This window comes from Zingiber officinale, chromosome 3B (assembly GCF_018446385.1).
Source record: "Zingiber officinale cultivar Zhangliang chromosome 3B, Zo_v1.1, whole genome shotgun sequence".
In the NCBI taxonomy this organism is placed as follows: Eukaryota; Viridiplantae; Streptophyta; class Magnoliopsida; order Zingiberales; family Zingiberaceae; genus Zingiber; species Zingiber officinale.
The window spans coordinates 2,698,514-2,719,179 of NC_055991.1; the positions used below are offsets into that span (position 1 = coordinate 2,698,514).

A 20,666-nucleotide genomic window follows, 5' to 3' on the forward strand; every position below is an offset into this window, starting at 1 on the left:
TTCGAAATAAATATTATCAATTATAATTAAATTTATTTAGAATTTGAATCAAATATTGATAATATAATCTTAATTTTCATTCCTATTGGCCACTAATTAAATTTATTACTATTACTATTAATAAATTTGAACCAAACACCCATATGTATGAAGGTTTCATTAATGGATTTGGTCAAGTAATCCGAGAAACAAAATGGAATTAATGACAATTTAACTATACTATGTTATATTAGAAATAGTGTCCCTTCTTATCAAAAGTACATAGCTTGTATCAAGGCTAAAGGGATTTAAAGAGAAAAGAAGATAATGAATTATCATAGTTTGGCAATGCGCTTACTTCGCACAACCAATGATTAAGGATTCTTAATTAGAATTAGAATTAGAATTAGAATCGAGTTATAATACTAAGTCTAAATTATACATGATATTTTGAATAAAAAATATCAAATAAATCAAAAAACCCTAAACTCTCGATGCCTCCAGCACAGGGCCTAGCGCGATCGTGCCCCTGGGGCACACTTGTGCCAACTTCCCCAAAATGAGGCATGACCATGTTGTGCCACGGGAGTGTCTGTTCGTTCATATCCGAACATGGTCAGGTCATGCCCATGCAAGTAGACCCAGACATAGCCATGTCGTGTTCGATGGCATGGCCATTAGGGGTGAGTATTCGATTAAAATTGAATCGAACTGAATTAACCAAAGATGAATAAACTAAAATTTTTTGAATCAACCGAATCGATCTAATTTTCTAATAAAAAATAAACAAAGCAAACTGATAAAATATCAATTAATTTGGTCAAATTAATTGATTTTTTTAATAATGATTGATTTAATTGAAACTGAAATCAATTTTTTTAATCGATTTAATCGAATAAGAAATTTAAAAACCAAAATCAAACTGAATTAATAGAAAAATTAATTTTTTGAAACAAAAGAAATACCGAAATAACTAAACTGAATTTTTAAATTCGGTCGGTTTGTTCAGTTTAACTAAACTTTTGCTCACCCTAATGATTGTGCCTTGTACCTCAAAAGCAGACACGACTTGGTCATACCTTCAAGCACGACCGTGTTCTGTGATGGACAAATACAAATTATAAGTAACAATCTCTATCTTGACGAGTATCTATCCCTTTGAAGAACTACGAGCATTCGGGAAGAACCCCTCCTAGAACATCGAGTTTGGGCCTCCTCCCTCTATCAACTAGAGAAATGGATTAAGTTCAAGTAATGTTTGAACTTTTCTATGGTAACTGACTTTGTCAACATATCTGCAACGTTTTTAAAAGTGTGAACCTTCTCAAGTAGTATTTCCTTGGAAAAAATTAGCTCTCTGATATTGTGAAACCTTATATCAATGTGCTTGATCCTCACATGATACACCTGATTCTTCGTCAAATAGAATGCACTCTAGCTATCACAATACAACTTGACTCCTCCTTGTTAAACACCAGCTTTCTGACCAACCTTATAAACTACAACGTTTCCTTAGCTACTTTAACTACTATCATATATATATATTCTAACTCAGTAGTAGAAAATGCAAATATAAGTTGTATCATAGACTTACAACAAATAGGTTCTCCTGTCATAGTGAAGACATACCCTGTAGTAAATATTATGTTATCTATATCCCCTACATAGTTTGCATCTACATTTTTTGTAACTAAAAATCACTCTATTGTCTACTGAACTCAATGTCATAATCTATAATAATCCTCAAGTATTTGAAAATTCAGTTGACCGTATCCCAATGTTGTCGACCATGATTTCCATGAAATATGCTCATCATACTAACCGCTTGTACTAAATTAGATCTTGTGTAAACCATGACATACATCAAATAACTAACTACACTGACATAGGGAATCTTTGACATGTCTTGGATCTCTTTATTCATCCTTGGGCACTGTGAAAGAGATAATTTGAAATGACGCAACAAATGTGTACTTACAAACTTCGCACTATCCATGTTGAATTTGTCCAACACCTTCTCAACATAACTCTGTTGAGATAGCAATAATCTCCCATAGACTTTGTTTCTATGTATCTCTATCCCAAGAATCTTCTTGGCTACATCCAAATTCTTCATGTCAAATTTCTTACTCATTAGCTTCTTTAACTTATTTACCTCAGTTAAACTCTTCGCAACAATCAGTATATCATCAACATAAAGTAGCAAGAATATAAATGAATTGTTGTCAAGGCTTCTCACATAAATACAACAGTCATACTCACATCTCATGTATCTGTTCTAAACCATGTAGGAGTCAAAATGCTTGTACCACTGTCATGAAGATTGCTTTAGCCCATAAAGTGACTTCTTCAATTTACAAACTAAGTGCTCCTGCCCTGGCTAACTAAAATCATATGGTTGTGACATTAAATCTGCTCATTCAAATCATCATGAAGAAACGTTGTCTTCACATTCATTTGTTTCAACTATAAATTAACTAATAAAAGTAAAATTAAAAATTTATTTGATTCTCAATGTTATTCGAAATAAATATTATCAATTATAATTAAATTTATTTAGAATTTGAATCAAATATTGATAATATAATCTTAATTTTCATTCCTATTGGCCACTAATTAAATTTATTACTATTACTATTAATAAATTTGAACCAAACACCCATATGTATGAAGGTTTCATTAATGGATTTGGTCAAGTAATCCGAGAAACAAAATGGAATTAATGACAATTTAACTATACTATGTTATATTAGAAATAGTGCCCCTTCTCATCAAAAGTACATAACTTGTATCAAGGCTAAAGGGATTTAAAGAGAAAAGAAGATAATGAATTATCATAGTTTGGCAATGCGCTTACTTTGCACAACCAATGATTAAGGATTCTTAATTAGAATTAGAATTAGAATTGAGTTTTAATAATAAGTCTAAATTATACATGATATTTTGAATCAAAAATATTAAATAAATAAAAAAACCCTAAACTCTCGATGCCTCCAGCACAAGGCCTAGCCCGGTCGTGCCCCTGGGGCACACTTGTGCCAACTTTCCCAAAATGAGGCATGACTATGTTGTGCCACGGGAGTGTCTGTTCCTTCATACCCAAACATGGTCAGGTCATGCCCATGCAAGTAGACCCAGACATGACCATGTCGTGTTCGATGGCATGGCCATTAGGGGTGAGTATTCGATTAAAATTGAATCGAACTGAATTAATCAAAGCTGAATAAACTAAGATTTTTTGAATCAACCGAATCGATCGAATTTTCTAATAAAAAATAAACAAAGCAAACTGATAAAATATCAGTTAATTTGGTCAAATTAATTGATTTTTTTAATAATGATTGATTTAATTGAAACTGAAATCAATTTTTTTAATCGATTTAATCGAATAAGAAATTTAAAAACCAAAATCAAACTGAATTAATAGAAAAATTAATTTTTTTGAAACAAAAGAAATACCGAAATAACTAAACTGAATTTTTAAATTCGGTCGGTTTGTTCAGTTTAACTGAACTTTTGCTCACCCCTAATGATCGTGCCTTGTACCTCAAAAGCAGACACGACTTGGTCATACCTTCAAGCACGACCGTGTTCTGTGATGGACAAATACAAATTATAAGTAACAATCTCTATCTTGACGAGTATCCATCCCTTTGAAGAACTACGAGCATTCGGGAAGAACTCCTCCTAGAACATCGAGTTTGGGCCTCCTCCCTCTATCAACTAGAGAAATGGATTAAGTTCAAGTAATGTTTGAACTTTTCTATGGTAACTGACTTTGTCAACATATCTGCAACGTTTTTAAAAGTGTGAACCTTCTCAAGTAGTATTTCCTTGGAAAAAATTAGCTCTCTGATCTTGTGAAACCTTATATCAATGTGCTTGATCCTCACATGATACACCTGATTCTTCGTCAAATAGAATGCACTCTAGCTATCACAATACAACTTGACTCCTCCTTGTTAAACACCAGCTTTCTGACCAACCTTATAAACTACAACGTTTCCTTAGCTACTTTAACTACTGTCATATATATATATTCTAACTCAGTAGTAGACAATGCAAATATAAGTTGTATCATAGACTTACAACAAATAGGTTCTCTTGTCATAGTGAAGACATACCCTGTAGTAAATATTATGTTATCTATATCCCCTGCATAGTTTGCATCTACATTTTTTGTAACTAAAAATCACTCTGTTGTCTACTAAACTCAATGTCATAATCTATAATAATCCTCAAGTATTTGAAAATTCAGTTGACTGCATCCCAATGTTGTCGACCATGATTTGCATGAAATATGCTCATCATACTAACCGCTTGTACTAAATTAGATCTTGTGTAAACCATGACATACATCAAATAACTAATTGCACTGACATAGGGAATCTTTGACATGTCTTGGATCTCTTTATCCATCCTTGGGCACTGTGAAAGAGATAATTTGAAATGACGCAACAAATGTGTACTTACAAACTTCGCACTATCCATGTTGAATTTTTCCAACACCTTCTCAACATAACTATGTTGAGATAGCAATAATCTCCCAAAGACTTTGTTTCTATGTATCTTTATCCCAAGAATCTTCTTGGCTACATCCAAATTCTTCATGTCAAATTTCTTACTCATTAGCTTCTTTAACTTATTTACCTTAGTTAAACTCTTCGCAACAATCAACATATCATCAACATAAAGTAGCAAGAATATAAATGAATTGTTGTCAAGGCTTCTCACATAAATACAACAATTATACTCACATCTCATGTATATGTTCTAAACCATGTAGGAGTCAAAATGCTTGTACCACTGTCATGAAGATTACTTTAGCCCATAAAGTGACTTCTTCAATTTACAAACTAAGTGCTCCTGCCCTGGCTGACTAAAATCATATGGTTGTGACATTAAATATGCTCATTCAAATCATCATGAAGAAACGTTGTCTTCACATTCATTTGTTTCAACTATAAATCATGATATACTACCAAGGCCAATATTCCCTTGATAGATGTATGTCTAACCACCAGAGAAAATATCTCACCATAGTCAATCCCCTTTAACATTGAGTAACCTTTTGCTACTATCCAAGCCTTGAACTTCTTCTCCTTTTTTGAAAATGCTTCTTTCTTCTTGTACATTCGCTTACATCCTATGACCCTCTTCCCTTCAGAAAACTCCACCAAATTCTATGTTTGGTTCTTATGTAATGACTCTATCTCTTCTACCGTACTACTCCTGCACTTATCCTTTCTCTAAGTTGTGTATTGCCTCTTGAAAAGTAGTAGGATCTCCACTACCAATGATAAGTGCATAAGATACCAAGTCCTCCAAACCATACCTAGTAGGTAATTTGATTATACGTCTAGTCCTCTCTATGGCTATAGTCCGATGTTCCATGTTCTTTAAGCTAACATCATTAAGATGATAAGTTTCTAACTCCACTTGCACAATATCCTTATTGTTGTTGTTTTATGATATTTGTCTCTCTTCCCCTTAAGTACGTTGTAGCATGGCTCTTTCATCAAATACTAGATCTATTGATGACCGCCTTGTTTACCTTTTGATCCCAAAGCTTGAAGTTTTTCACTCCTTTGTAACAACCCAAAAGATACATTGTCTAGACTTCACATTCAACTTTGATCTATTTTCACTAGAAACAGACATGTAGGTTGGACATCCAAATACTCTCAGACTAGAGTAATCAATCGGACTTACTGTCCACACATCCTCTGCAACTTTGTTATCTAGTGTTGTCCTCAATGATCGATTGATCAAGAAACATGTAATGTTTACTGCCTCTGCCCAAAAGTTCTTTAGAAGTCTTGCATTCAACCTAAGACATCGAGATCTAGTGGTTACTGTCCTGTTCATCTTTTCCGCTACAATAATTTATTGTGGTATCTTGCGAACCATGAAATGTCTCTTGATTCTATGTTGCTCACAAAATTTTTGGAACTTTGAATCCATGTACTCAGTACTATTATCCAATCTAAGACATTTGATTTTTCTTCCCGTCTCAATTTTTACTTTAATTTTCCATATCTTGAATTTGATAAAGTTTCTGACTTGTGGCATATGAAATACACTTAGACTTTTTGTGAGTAATCATCGATGAAATTTACAAAACACACCTATCCTCTATGTGATGCTACACAAGTTGGTCCCCATAGATTCATATGAACATAGTATAGAATTTTCTCCATCTTGTGTGTGGCTTTCTTAAACTACAGTGCTTTATTTTTATAAGAATACAATACTTGCATAACTAGAGTTTGCATGTCTCAATACCCTTAAATAAATTTCTTTTATGAAGCTTCAACATCTCACGCTCATTTATATGACCCAACTGCATGTGCTATAAGATTGTCTTATTTGATTCATATTCTATAGCGACAGCTCCACTTACAATTGCAACCTGTAGATGTTTCTTACTAGTTTTTGTCCTTTTATCATCGTTAGAGTGTATTTACTGACTTTCATTACTTCGCTCACAGATTTGTAACAACACCCACTATCATCTAGTGTTCCCAATGAAATTAAGTTTTTCCTTAGATCTGGTACATGTCTAACATCACCCAACGTTCTTATCACGCCATCAAACATATTGATTCTAACATTTCTATTCCAATGACTCTTTATGATGCATCGTTACCATCAAAATAGAACCAGAATTCATCGGCTTGTAGGTGTTTGACAAATCCTTGTTGTCAATTGCTTTGAACTAGACAAAACAGAAAGCATATTATCATCGCCGCTCTCTGAATTTTCTTCTTCTACTATATTTGTAGTCTTTGATAAACTATCATTACTCTCTACATTGACTTTCTTTTCCCTGGACAATCTCTCTTAAAATGAACTTCACACTTGTAGCACGTGACTTTCTTCTTCTTCCTCTATTTAGATGGGGCCTTATTATCGTTGGCCAACCCATATCGGGCCTTGCTACTACCATATTCCTGATTACCTCTCATATGAGTCCTTCACCTTGAAATGTCTCATCATTAGCTTTCTTTCGCTGATGAAATCCCAAAAGAGTACCTGTGACTTCCTCTAGTTTGAGCGTTTCCTTTTCCCACATCAGAGTCGTAATCAAATTATTATATATAGGAGATGATGGTATAAAATTAAACAACATCAGTACCTTGTCTTCATTTTCATCTTCGATTTTCACATCAACTTGTTTCAGATCATTTATAATTTAATTGAAAATGTTAATATGTTGGCTCCGATCTGTGCCTTCTGACATCTTAAGCCCAAACAACTTTTATTTAAGACAAAGTTTGTTCATCAGAGATTTGGACATATACCAACTTTCCAATTTCTACCAAACTGCCACGAGTCATTCCTCGTCCATAACATCACACATCATGTTATCTGTTAGATAAAGTTTGATCGTTGCTACCGCCTTCGCTTTTAGTTTCTCCCAATTTGATCTTTCCATCGCTTCTGGTTTCTTTTCACCTAGCGTCTTTATCATGCCTTGTTATACCAGCAAAACTTTAACCCTCCTCTGCCACAAATGAAAATTTTTAGTTATGTCGAACTTTATCATATCAGATTTCTTAAAAGAGATCTCAAACATGATGTATTCATTCGGATTCTAATTGTTGAGATCATGTTGCAACAAATGAGAAGAATAAGGAGAAATCTAAGAGGAAGAAGAATTGAGATAGAAGACGACAATGAATTACCATATTTTGAGGATATTCCTATTCCACAAACAACCAAGAACTCTCAATTAAATATATATATTGATCCGGCGGTAAGAATGGGGGACCCACAAATGGGGTCCCGTCTGAGCGGAACCAGAGATTACCCAGCCAAAGGTTGGGGTTTCCGACGCCAAAGCAGGAGAACCGGAGCCGAGTGGCCGAGCGGAGGTGTCCGCTAGGCCGAGGACAGAGTGGACGAGCGGAGGTGTCCGCTCGGCCGGAATCGTGGCGAGGGAACAGTGGTTAGCCGAGCGGCCTATTCGCTCGGCTCGGGATATGGTATGTCAGCAAAGGCATGATGATTAGACTGTACGCAAGATGGCACTATTAAAGGCCCCACCATCACGTCACGGAAAGGTTGATACAGTAGTAGTATGGTCTTATGAATGCCCTTCTGACAGGCCCACACCTAGGCATGGTCGAAAGCAGGTGATTGTATCAACAGTATGGTCTTATGGATGCCCTTCTGACAGACCCACACCTAGGCATGGTCGAAAGCAGGTGATTGCTTCGATTGGTATGCCCAGGCTCCTTCGAGAGGTCTATATAAGGCCTCCACTTCTTCAACCGGAGGTACGCAAGTCTACATTTTCTAAGCCACTTTCTTATTCCTTCGCCTAACTTGAGCGTCGGAGGGCCGTCGCCGGGACACCCCCCCCGGCTCGGTTTGGTTGCATGATCGCCGGAGCACTCGAGGATCCAGCAGGGAGCACCACATCCCCAGCGTCCGTTGATCCCTGGTTCGGACAGGATCATATATATATATATATATATATAATTCAAATCATATATAATATTTTGGACAAAAATACTGAGTAAACTAAAAAAATTGTAGACTCCTGATGCCTCTAGTATAAGGCATGACCCCTGGGCACGCCCATGCCAACTTTCCCATAACGGGGCACGGCCATGTCATGCCTCGGACATGCCTGTTCCCTCATATCCGGATACGATCAAGCCGTATCAGATGGCACCCGGGTATGCCTGTTCCCTCGTATCCGGATACGATCAAGCCGTATCAGATGGCACGACTAAATCGGGACACGACCAAGCCATGTGTCTGATGACAAGGCCAGGTCCAGTATCTCATCAGCAAACATAACCTCATCGTGGCTTCGATCGCGGTCGTACCACGTGATGCCAAATAAAAGTCATCACCAACACTTTTACTCCTAATAAAAATTCGAGTAGTGAAATGATTCCTACAATCGAGACAACGCATGCAAGAGTTGCAACCCTCCAAATTGCTCCAACTCGGAACTATTGAATATAATTTAAAATTTCAAAGGAACATTTTAAAACCACCCTAGTTATTGATATCGGTCAAAATTTTAAAATATCTAAGTTTTCCAAATATTTAGCACGTAAAATTCATTGAAGTCCTAAAACCTAACGCGTTTTACAAACTAAAACACACTGGCTTTTATATTAGCTTTTGGTCTAGAATTTTGCAACGTCGAGCTCCATCGTTGAAATTAGTAGCCAAACAACATTCCAAGAGTTCGACACCAATAGAAAGTTTCAGGCGCAGGAAAATCAGTCAACTCAGTTTAATTGCAGGAAATGCTAAATCAGTTCAACCAAATGATATTTGTATGATCCTCAGTGCCACAATGCCCGATGTCCAGGAATCGATTATCAATAGCTCTCTTCCTCTGTTTCAGGTCTCCGGAGGTAGTACCGCAAACAGTTGGTCAGCACCTGCAACCACGCTGATATTATCAACTATTATGAAAAAAAACTAAAATCAAAAGCTCTCACTCAAAACCTAGATATTTTCATATCTTTCATCCGCAACTTACGGTCAACATTTATAATTGGTAGGAAGAAGTGAAAGGACGGACAGGAATGAGCAAAGGGAGAAATTTGAGGCCCCAAGCCTAGTAATTGGAAATTAAATATCTTTAAAATAAACTATTACCTGTGACAATGAATTGTTCAATGCAGCACCTCTGTAGCTTACATGAAATTTATCCTTCGCTACCAAACCCTGTAAGTAAATAAAATGAATTTGTCCCTTGAACTTTTCTTCACAAGTAATCGTTGTGGTATCAAAAAGGTACCTCAGTATCAATCTCTGCTGATTCCACATCCACATTGATATCTGTTATTATCTTGACGATCTCCAGCAGGAGCCCAGGTCGATCAGCAGTCTCAATATATAGCAAACTGGTTCATAGAAGTTCAATTGCAATTGAGTACAGTTTTTGAAATTCCAAAAATAATAATTTATTTTAAAAAAAAATCAATCACAATTTTATCAATAAAATCATCCAAACCACATGCTCAGGAATATCAGTGTATACATACAAATCAATCATTGCCTATAAATTCATGAAGGAATCATTAAATGTCACATTTCATCTTCATCTTTGGAGAATTGTTATAGTAATTCAAACTCAATTACCAAGAAACAATGCAGCCATAACAATTGCTTGATGGAACATAGTGGTGGGCTCCTATTTAGCTTGATCTAACTTTAAGTATAAATAACATCAAGCACACTTGATCTTCATTACAGAATAAATAGAACAGCCACCAGATAGTATGGCCAAGTTGAACTGAATATTATAGCTTCACCATGCACTTATTTTTTTATTCTAGGATTTTTCATCCTAATAGAACTTGAACTATGACTGATGGTTGTGTACTTTTCTTCTTTATCATTAATAAATCATAAAGTGTAGCTTTTAAGACAAAAAAAAATCATTAAGGTATTGCTCAGCAGAATCACATAGCACTGTTAATGGCAAATTGAAAGAAGTTAGCACACCTTCGTTTTGGTCCATCATCTTGGAGAAATATTTCTGTTGCAACATCGACATCCAGCTGAAAAATAGGAAATATCAAGAACTTATTTTCAATGTCATGAAAACATATCCAACATATAAAAAAGATAATTTAAAAAATTCATATCCAAGTATATGATACATGTGCAGGACAATGATATGTTTCATGAAATCTATTTCATAATGCCTGCAAACAAGCAACCATAACCCTGCAAACAAATGGCTATTGCAACCAGAACTATGTGCCAAATAAAGATGATGTGAAATGGAATAGCCAGTGAACTACCTACCAAATATATCAATGTTGTGAAGTGCAATATCAAAGATAATATACAATGCTTTGAAAAGCAAGCAATTTTCTATTTACATGACCGCTAACTAAATATGAATATTGGCATTATCCTAAAGAATAATGATCCTTATAATGAGTTAACTGAATGTGGAAATCATGGATATCCCTTTAGATTCAGAGAAGGTCATCTGCCTGTTAGGATCCTCATCTGACTTCTGCACTAAAAATTAGATTTATGCTAGTCCTACAAGCAACCAGTTACATGGAAAGGAAACTAAAACAGGATGAAATTTCTTCATTGAAAACTTGGTTAAATGACTTCACCTATGTTCCAAATTCAATACCTTCTTATCCGGGGCTTTGATACCAAAAACTTCACCCATTGCCAGATTTTCACTCGATTCCTAATAAGAGAAGCACTTAATTGGGAAAAAAAGCCAACAGACCATCATACAAATAAAGAAAGTTAACAATTACACACTGGATGGTACTTCAAAAGGTTGTTGATGATAGAAAGACGAATCTTTTCTAGCATAGCTGGATCCTCAACCTTCCGCCCACTAGATTGTTAATTAAAGCAACAATTCATATAATAGATAAACATGCAGTTCATACGAAATTATGTTCATCATATACGATACTTGAACTCTTCAGTTATCCATACAGTACTGATACCAAACATTATCAAAGATAGAATTACATGAATACCTTTATTTGAGAGGCAGGAGCTACAGAAAAAGGAATCGGCTAATGTTTATTTTATTCTAGAAGGGCATAAATACAAGATAGAGCTGAGATTGACAAATTAGAAACCATTAAAAAAAAGATACATGAACTATGACCAAAACATAATGATCATCAGGGAAAAAATTCAAAACTCGAACATGCATGAGTATATAAAGAGTTATAAAATTAATCTATAAATCAAGTGATAGAGCACAAAACATAGTTAAATGTCTTTGTAACTAGGCATTTGAGATAATAAGGTAGCGTTTGGTTCTCTCCTAGGAATTGGAATGGGAATGAGTATCATAGTATTGTGGAATGGGAATGGGTATGAGCTTGGGTATCATTCCTAAAAATAATGTTTGGTTAGTTGAATATTTTCAATCGGAATGAACTTAAATTTCCTTTTTTACCCTTAGAGGAAAATAAAAGAAAAAATTAGATGGAAGATAAAGTTGAATGTGAGAGAAACATATGATGAGAGAGAATGATGAGAGAGAGAAAGTGTGGTGGGAAAAAATGAAGAGAGAGAAAGTGTGATGAGAGAAAATGAGGAGAGAGAGCGTGATAGCATAAATTGAGAAGAGAAAAAGTACGATAAGAGAGAAAGTATGTTGAGAGAGAAAGAGTAATGGGAAAAAAATGAAGGGAGAGAAAGTGTGATGAGAAAAAATGAGAGATTGAGGAGAGAAAGTATGATGAGAAAATATGATGAGAGAGAAAGTATGATGGAAAAAAATGAAAAGAGGGAAAGTGTGATGAAAGAAAATGAGGAGAGAGAGTGTGATGAAAAGAATGAAGAGAGAAAGTATGATGAGAGAAAATATGGAGAAAGAGTATGGTAAGAGAGATTGAGGAGAGAGAAAGTATGATGAGAGAGAAAGTACGATGAGAAAATGAGGAGAGAATGAAGAGAGAGAAAATAATGAGAGAGCATGTGTGATGAGAGAGAATACAGAGAGAATATGGTAGATAATGTGTGAGAAGAGAGAATGAGGAGAGAGAGTATGATGGAAGAGAATGAAGAGAGAAAAAGCGTGATGAGATAAAATATGAAAAGATAGTATGGTAAGAGAGATTGAGGAGAGAAAAAATGATGAGAGAGAAAGTATGATGAAAAAATGAGGAGAAAATGAAGAGAGAGAAAATAATGAGAGGGTGTGTGTGATGAGAGAGAATACAGAGAGAAGATGGTAGAGAATGTGTGATGAGAGAGAATAAGGAAAGAGAAAGTGTGTTGAGAGAGAAAATATGATGATATAATGAGGAGAGAGAACAAGGAGAGAGAGTGAAATGAAAGAAAAATTGAACAAATATACTAAAGGTATTTTCGTCCAAAACTTAATTCTTATTCCCATTCCATCAAAACCTAAGGGAGGGGTGAGTTTCATCCATACCCAAATTTTTAGATTTTATTCCAAAATCTTGATTCCATTCCCATCAACCAAACATAAGGTTTGGGAATGAATCCATTCCCAAACCTCTAAACCAAACGCCACCTAAGTATAAATCAAGCACTAAAGAATAACAAGAAATGCCTAACAAAATGTCTGTATTGCAGAATCAACATATATGGAATGAAACAAATTTTAAGATAGATTGATACAGCATCACAAATCCACAATGTAGTGTCAAGAACTTGTAATTGAGTGGGTTTAAACTAATTATTTTTTATCTTCTATTCGGTTGGATATTGGTTTAAGTGTTTTTGCAGAGTCAGTTGAACACGCTGCTTTAGCCGAACACGCTGCTTTAGCCGTGCCCTGTACTTGAAAAAAATAATTATTTTTTATCTTCTATCGGTTTAAGTGTTTTTTGCATCAGTTGAACACACTACTTTAACTGTGCCACATACTTCCAAACTCAAGACCTTCAATTCAGTTTGGTTACAGTTCATCTATTCAGATGGGCTCAAGTAAAATTTAAAAGCATAAGCTAATTTTTTTTTCCTTTTTTATTAGAAGGCTAATATTGGGTATATAACAGGTGCTACATGTGACTAGACCCCAGACCAATGAAAACACAACTGAATGCCCAAGCCAGTACAGTAGAGGCTCATTTACAAAGCATAAGCTATTGAGGTTCCATAAGGTGCTTATGGTGCAAACAAATGAAATGACATGAAATTTGAAGATGTTTGTGAGAATAAGCACTAGAACAGGATCTGAGCATAAATGTCATTAATGGCTTCATAATTGGATCAAAACTTAAGCAATGCCAATACTAAGTGTTTCTATCCTTCATTCACTGATCGTCACAACCGCAATGTTTCTTATAAAAAGAACAATAATTCCTAGACAAGCATCAGTTAGTAACCTGCAGTAAATCAGTTTGGTCAACAGAAAGAATGATGGAGTAGACAGAACAATTGCATAAAGAAAGTAGTACATGGAAACCAGAAGCTATAAAACTTTAGAAAAAAATTAAAAGATGCTTAATAATGTTAAATGATAATTAAAGTACTCACTCCCGCATTATGAGAAATTTGGTCTTCACAACAGAATCCTCAGTTGTTACAGTTCCCTTTGTCACATCAAGTCCCAAATCCTTAAGAGACCGCATCTACAAATATTACAAGAAAGTTTGTAACAAGCTACTTCAGGATTAGATATTACAATCTTTCATTATTCGAGATAACCGAGACCAAATATGCACAATCTTGAAAAGGTCAGCATAAAAATACACCTCATCGGACAAACTGAAGTCAAAATAATAACTTTGAGATATGTCCATAACAAGAAAGCCATTGAAAGACCAAACTATAGAAAGTGTTACATGTTATTTGTATACATATTTAGAAAGATTCTAGATGATTGCTAATAAGAACTTGAGGAAATAGATATAGTATTTCCAAATAGAAATCTCATACATGCAAAATAAGATTTAAATGAATCAATTGTTTGTGGACAGGCTTAGCACTTAGCTTGTTAACAGCTTGGCCATTGTTGTTTGACAAGATAAGTGAACAAGCTTCAATAGTGTCAATGAACAATGTTTATTGGAAATTCATGAACAATGTTGGTAACAAGTTTTTCTTGTTTAAATATTTAATAAAAGATACATACAAATTATTGAAAATTTATTTTTTTTAACTAAATATGACTTCATGGCCGTATTAGTTTGAATTATTTACATATAAAATAGAATATGCAAAGATATCTATCCTGTTAAGATAAATGAAATGATGAAGACAGGGTTTGAACCACAAGGCCTTGAGAAAAAATTTAAAGTCCATACCAATTGAGCCACTAGACATTTTCATAAGCAGATAATTGCTTAAGATCCGTTTGCAATATAAGAGAAAGGAAGTGCAAATCACAACCAAATGATAAAGATGACACTATCCCAAAATCTTGGCAACAACTTCAACTATATATTTTTCAACAAAGAAACTAAAGAATTATTCACACGGCTCAAGATTGATTATATGAATCTTATCCATCTATTAAATTTATGTAATGTAAATCACTAGTAATATTTTGATCGTTGACATGAGAAGCTCTACCTTCCTCCTTTGAAACATCGTGTGTCCCCAACACAATAGCAAGAAGCTCTGACTTGGTCCTCCTGGATGCCCCAAGCCCTCAACATGGTTGCAACAAGCTTCACCTTCCTCCTTTGAAATGCCGCGTGTCCCCAACACAATAGCAAGAAGCTCTGACTTGGTCCTCCAGGATGCCCCAAGCCCTCAACATGGTTGCAATAAGCTTCACCTGCTTCCTCTTAGATTGCCTGAGCCCTTAACACGACCACAAGAAGCTCCACCTTCGTTCTCCACATTTCATGTTACGATAAGATCTACCTTCCTCCTTCAGGAGAAGCAAATATGACTAAAGTTCCCTACGTTTTTTGAGGTATATATTCTTACTCCTATTTGCCTCCTCCACCTCTTTCTCTACCACCTCATCCATCTCTTCCTCCTCTTGCTCCGCCTCATCTTTTCCTCATACTCCCCCTCCTCTGAGCAAGTGATGCTTAATTGAAATGGAACAATTCTACTCCAAATCTCTAGCCTATAGTCAGAATTGGGTCAAAACATTAATCCTTGAATTCTATTCAGTTCCACTTGTTTGACTATTAAGACTATTGTTGTATTTCATCATGTCCATCTCCTCTTATCCCGTTTTTTTTATCTTTATCATCTAGTGAAGACACATCTAATTGGCCCAACCACTTAGCACCCAAGTGGTTCTTATGGTGAGTCCGATTGCCAAGGAAAACTTTCACTTCACAAAGCGTTAGCTTTTCCAAGACATACTTTGCAATGCTATGTTTTTGGCTGTACAAGAGCTTTCCCTTATGTGAGAAGAAATTTAGTTAGTCAAATAGTCATATGGTTGTTTACAGCAATTTACAAGTAACCTGGTACTCAATTTGCCTTGTAGAAGTTAAGTCACTACAATGCAAAAATTGCCCTTGAGAATGTTCCCACTAAAGAGTCACATGGATTTTAAGGGATTGACCTATGGCAAGTGGTATTAGAGAAAGTATTCTTAGGTATTATATTATTTATTAGCCTCAAGTATTCATCTTAACATTCTCATCTTTATTATGTTTTCAACATATTTCCTAATTATTAACATTCAATACTGATGTATAAAGAATAGTGGGTATACTATAATCTTACAAAATTTTCCTTGTCTCAAGGAGCTCATAACATAATTCAAAAGCATTTTCAATTCAACTTTTTACTGAATAAGTATAAAATTCTTGCGTAAATTTCATTTAATGCTTGTATTATTTTCAAAGCTAAATTTCATATACCAAAGTCTAGTTCCACTTAAAATCTTTAGTCTTCAAAGTTCCTCTCCGCAGCTCAAATTTTGAGTTTAATCTATTTATAGTATCATAAATAAGTATACACAATTGCAAAAGTAGAATTCTACCTAACATGAATAGTTTATATTTCTATATAAAATTCCATTAATAAATTGTAGTAGGAAATGGAAGAGGATTACCGTGTCAACTAGTGCTCCTAAACGGTCCCCAAAACTAAGTTGCACAGTAGTGGCATAAGCATCTGAATCTTGATCTATATGAACTATCGGCATCGGGAGTGAGTCATCTTGATCAGAGATCTGCCAAAGATTATTCAAGAGATTAAGAAATGTACAGTCTAGCACTATCAAATGTTTGGTGTAATAGAAGAGAAATCCAATATAATCCGTGCTACTAACAAGAACATCAAATTCATGACTATTACCTTAACATGTTTGTATCTCTTCCATCACTTTCACCAAAATAAGAATTCGAAGGTCAAAATTTACTATCTTAGCAATCAGTCTTTGAATCATCACATTTTAAAGAGATACTAGAAAAAGCAATTGTTCAATTTTAGGTTGAATGGCCATAAAAAACTATCAAAGTTTAGAAAATATAATGAGAAAGAGATCCACTAAGCTTCCTTGCAGTATGCCTACAAAGCATTTGGCATATTGAAATCCGTCATTAAAAAAACTAGAATAAATAGGTTCTGAAATGATAAGTTCAATGTAGCACTGTCCTCTTAATTTACTGAAAGAATATCAGCTAATACAGATGTTACTGCTTCATATTAGGCATATAATCATGATCAAACATCAAAATAAACAGAAGAGGAGATTTAGACTCACCGGGGAGGAAGATCCTAATATATCAGGTGAATTGGAAGACCGAGGATAGTTCCTGCATAGTATAGTAAGATAACAAAAGATAAATGGTCAGGTTTCAGTGATTTAATTGTTGTTTTAGTTGCAATGTTCCCAACATAGTTACGTACAAGCTCTATAAGTAAAAAATTAGTACATAACTTGGACCATGTTATATCTAACCTATAGAAACTGTCAAATGCGAACAAAAAGAAAAATTATAAACCTGAAAGTAGGCCAACTTGATATACATTTAACATAAAAATGAAATAATCCGATTCAAGCTGCATAGTGGGATTTAACTCAGTGCCTCTAGTATAATAAATAACAAGTCAAAAACGCTAATGTATATTCCATGTTCAATCTCCACAGATGCAAGTTGCCGATTCCTATTCAAAGTGAATATTTCACAAGATTTGGGTTCTTCGAGAAGGAAACAGGAGAAGAATTTACGTTGAGGAATATTATGTTGATAGTATAATCCTCAAATCATCTAAACCGAAGAAACCAACAACGGACAAAGATCGCAAGCCATCGACTATCAATTATTCCGAAGCCAGTCGAACAGACTACATTAAGAATAACCTAACGAGACAAAGATCAGACAAGCAAGAGCAGAGAAACGAAACTCACAAGCGAATCTTCCGTGGGAATCCGCTGACGGAGCCGAAGGAGCGATCAACGAGCGGCGCGATCTGAAGGCGAAGGGATCGAGGATGGAGATGGAGGAGGGGGGCGGTAGAGGAGGATAGGGCCGGAGCGGAGAGCGAGAGGAATGCGATTGCGAAAGTCATCCGATCGCGACGTCTCGTTTCTCCTGGAAAGTGCGCTCCGCCGAGATCGAAGTAGAGCACGGGATTGGGGGAAGAGCTGGAGAGTGCGCTCTTTTAACAGCCACAGTTCTCCTGCCGCTGACGCCCCCCACTTCTTTTTGTATTAGTGCGTCGCTGACGCTTAAGAAATTGGCTGATTGGAAGCCTTTAAACTAATATGCCGGCGTGAGGAGCGAAGGGATTAGATAATTTCGCCATAGCAGAGCAATTAAGAAATAGATAACCTGAGCCTTACGGCGTCTTTCGTTTTTTGATTATTTGTTAGAAATCAAATCCTGGTCGTGTTTGATCGTTTAGCATACTATCGACAGCTAATGTTTAAGCAGCACAAACTTATTCCTAGGTTGCCCTAATTGATACTTATATATGAATGTTTATTTTAATAGATTTTAAAATTAATTTTTAATAGTGTAAAATGACTGATTGAATATGATGTTCCTGCGCAAAGTTTACTTAACCTTTTTATATAACAATGACAATGAGTCGGATTTCAATTCTGTCATAATGGGTTTAAATTTGATCAAACGATTTACGGAGTGGTTATAAATTCGTTGACCAGATTTTAGAAGTAGATTCAGGATGAGTTATAAGTTTCATTAAACCCGTCTCAAACCCGTCCGGTATATAATAATAATAATAATTATTATTATTATTATATTTTATATTTATATTATAATTATAAAATATACAATAATAATAATTTGTATTTTTTTTAAGCTTAACATGTTGACGGGTTAAATCCATTGTGGACCCGTTGAATTTTATGGATTAAAAAATTAGATAGAATGAATCCAAATTCAGATTCATTATTTCTGATAGAACAAATTCTAAAATGACCAAACTCAACTCAAATATATCTCATTATCATCCCTATCCTGGTATTAAAGATGTTAGGCTAAAATATAGCTATAATTCACCTATCTGTATCTTATTTAATTTAGCTGCTGAATTTTCAACAACTTATTTATTTTTTGAATTACGATGTATTATTTTTCTGTTTTTTTCACTGCATTCAAAAATAGTTGTGATGCTGAATTGAAAGAACATTGACTCACTGTAATATTATATTTTAAAAAATCAACATACTACTGTATGAATTCTCGTATCAATTTTTTATAATATATTTAAAATTTAAAATAAATCACCAAATTTATTAAATTTAGATACTATTTTTCACTATATATACATCAATTATCTTAAAATTTTTATTATTATTTTTCTCTTTTAAATTAAATAATATTTTAATATTTAAGAAATAGATTTTATTTTCTAAATTTAAAGTGAAATCTAAATTTAGAAAATTAATAGAACAATTCATGTAAAAAAGAAATTATATAAAATTTAAGATAAATTTTATAATCAGAAGAGTTGATTTAGATAGCTCTAATATATATTATAAAAAACCACCATCATTTTGGTGCAATGTTGAGTAACCTCTAAAATCAAACATCATATCCAGAGTGTAACTCTACAATGATGGATAGAATGAAAACTAAATTTGCATTTGATAAATTTGAAAGTTCAACAATGCCTGTCATTTTTTTTAATTAGCATTATATATTCAATTATTAATTATTATTATAATAATCAGCCCAACTCTATTAAAAATTTTTACCGATTTATGAGGTTAAATCAGAAAGTATTTATAAAAATCTATTCAAACGGCTAATATTTTTAAATCCACTTCTCCCCGGAGAGAAAATTCTCTATAGTGCACCATAACTGAAATTCAAACTTTAAATCACTTGATTATCATTTTGAAAGGCATAACCATTATACCATTTTCCAGAAATCTCAACTACGACGTATTTTCCTTCAGTAAATAGTGAACTTAAGAATATTAGTTGGTTGAAGGGGTCTCTGTGAGCATTTTCTTATTTACCTTTATAGTTGATAGAAAATTTTTATTCAACCGAATCAATCAACTCAAAAGGGAGATTAGGACATCTCCAATGTAACAAGATTTGTGAAAGCTTTGTAGAATAAAAAAATTGAATAAAAAAATTTAAACCATTTGTAAATGTGAGGTTAGAAGTTTGTAGTTTAAAAATAATAGTAAAAACTTAAATATATTTTTTTTATCTTAAAGTTAATGTAACATGTATAAATTCATAAAACTACATGTTATACATTAGATCATTTAGAATTCTATCCACTAGAGATATTTTACTAAAATTTTATACTATTGATGACATATTGGAAGTATAAGAAAAGTTTATTTAGAAACTCTGATTATTGAAGAAGTCCTAAGGTTTGATAAAAAAGTTTGAATTAGTGTAAAGGTGTAAAGGTGAGATTTGAGGTTATTGGAAATTTAAATTTATTTTTTTTAGTGAGTTTATAATTAATAATAAAATAGTGTTATATTATGATTTGTGACAAAAATTGTAAAGTGATTTTTTTTTATAGTAAGTAGATTTTTAATTTTTAATGTAATATTGATGTGATACATTAAAAAAAGCCATGTTTTTTTTTATTGATGTAATATTGATGTGATACATTAATTATTTAGAGATTTAACATGCCTTTAATCGGTTCGAGAGGGGTCCTAAAGCCACACTGTGATCAATTGCCGAATATATATTTTTTTTATTTTATGTGTTTGACTATCTTCATCGAACCGGTAGCAGAACCGGCACAGATTCACACCAACACGCACGAATCCGAGAAAACGATTTGCCGTATCAATTCGAACTCTACGGCGATAAACC

General features: G+C 34.1%; 1 protein-coding gene across 1 annotated transcript; it reads right to left on the reverse strand.

The window, feature by feature from the left end:
• Window positions 1–9,085: 9,085 nt before the first annotated feature.
• LOC122055517 (ACT domain-containing protein ACR12-like) lies at window positions 9,086–18,120 on the reverse strand. The gene is made up of 10 exons (XM_042616989.1): window positions 17,756–18,120; window positions 17,108–17,159; window positions 16,454–16,573; window positions 13,963–14,057; window positions 11,251–11,329; window positions 11,114–11,173; window positions 10,462–10,517; window positions 9,752–9,857; window positions 9,610–9,678; window positions 9,086–9,389 (listed from the first exon to the last, which is right to left on the reverse strand). The coding sequence occupies exons 1-10, from the start codon at window positions 17,914–17,916 to the stop codon at window positions 9,327–9,329; spliced, it is 861 nt and encodes a 286-aa protein (XP_042472923.1). The 5' UTR covers window positions 17,917–18,120; the 3' UTR covers window positions 9,086–9,326.
• Window positions 18,121–20,666: the final 2,546 nt, after the last annotated feature.

Bases quoted from the DNA above. Each gene is read 5' to 3' on its own strand.
- LOC122055517 (XM_042616989.1), bottom strand. From the start codon at position 17,916: ATGACTTTCGCAATCGCATTCCTCTCGCTCTCCGCTCCGGCCCTATCC. The intron at 11,330-13,962 runs GTGAGTACTTTA...TTAACAATCTAG, and splicing joins AAATTTCTCATAATGCGGGA to TGGGCGGAAGGTTGAGGATC. The intron at 9,858-10,461 runs GTGTGCTAACTT...TCTATGAACCAG, and splicing joins GATGATGGACCAAAACGAAG to TTTGCTATATATTGAGACTG.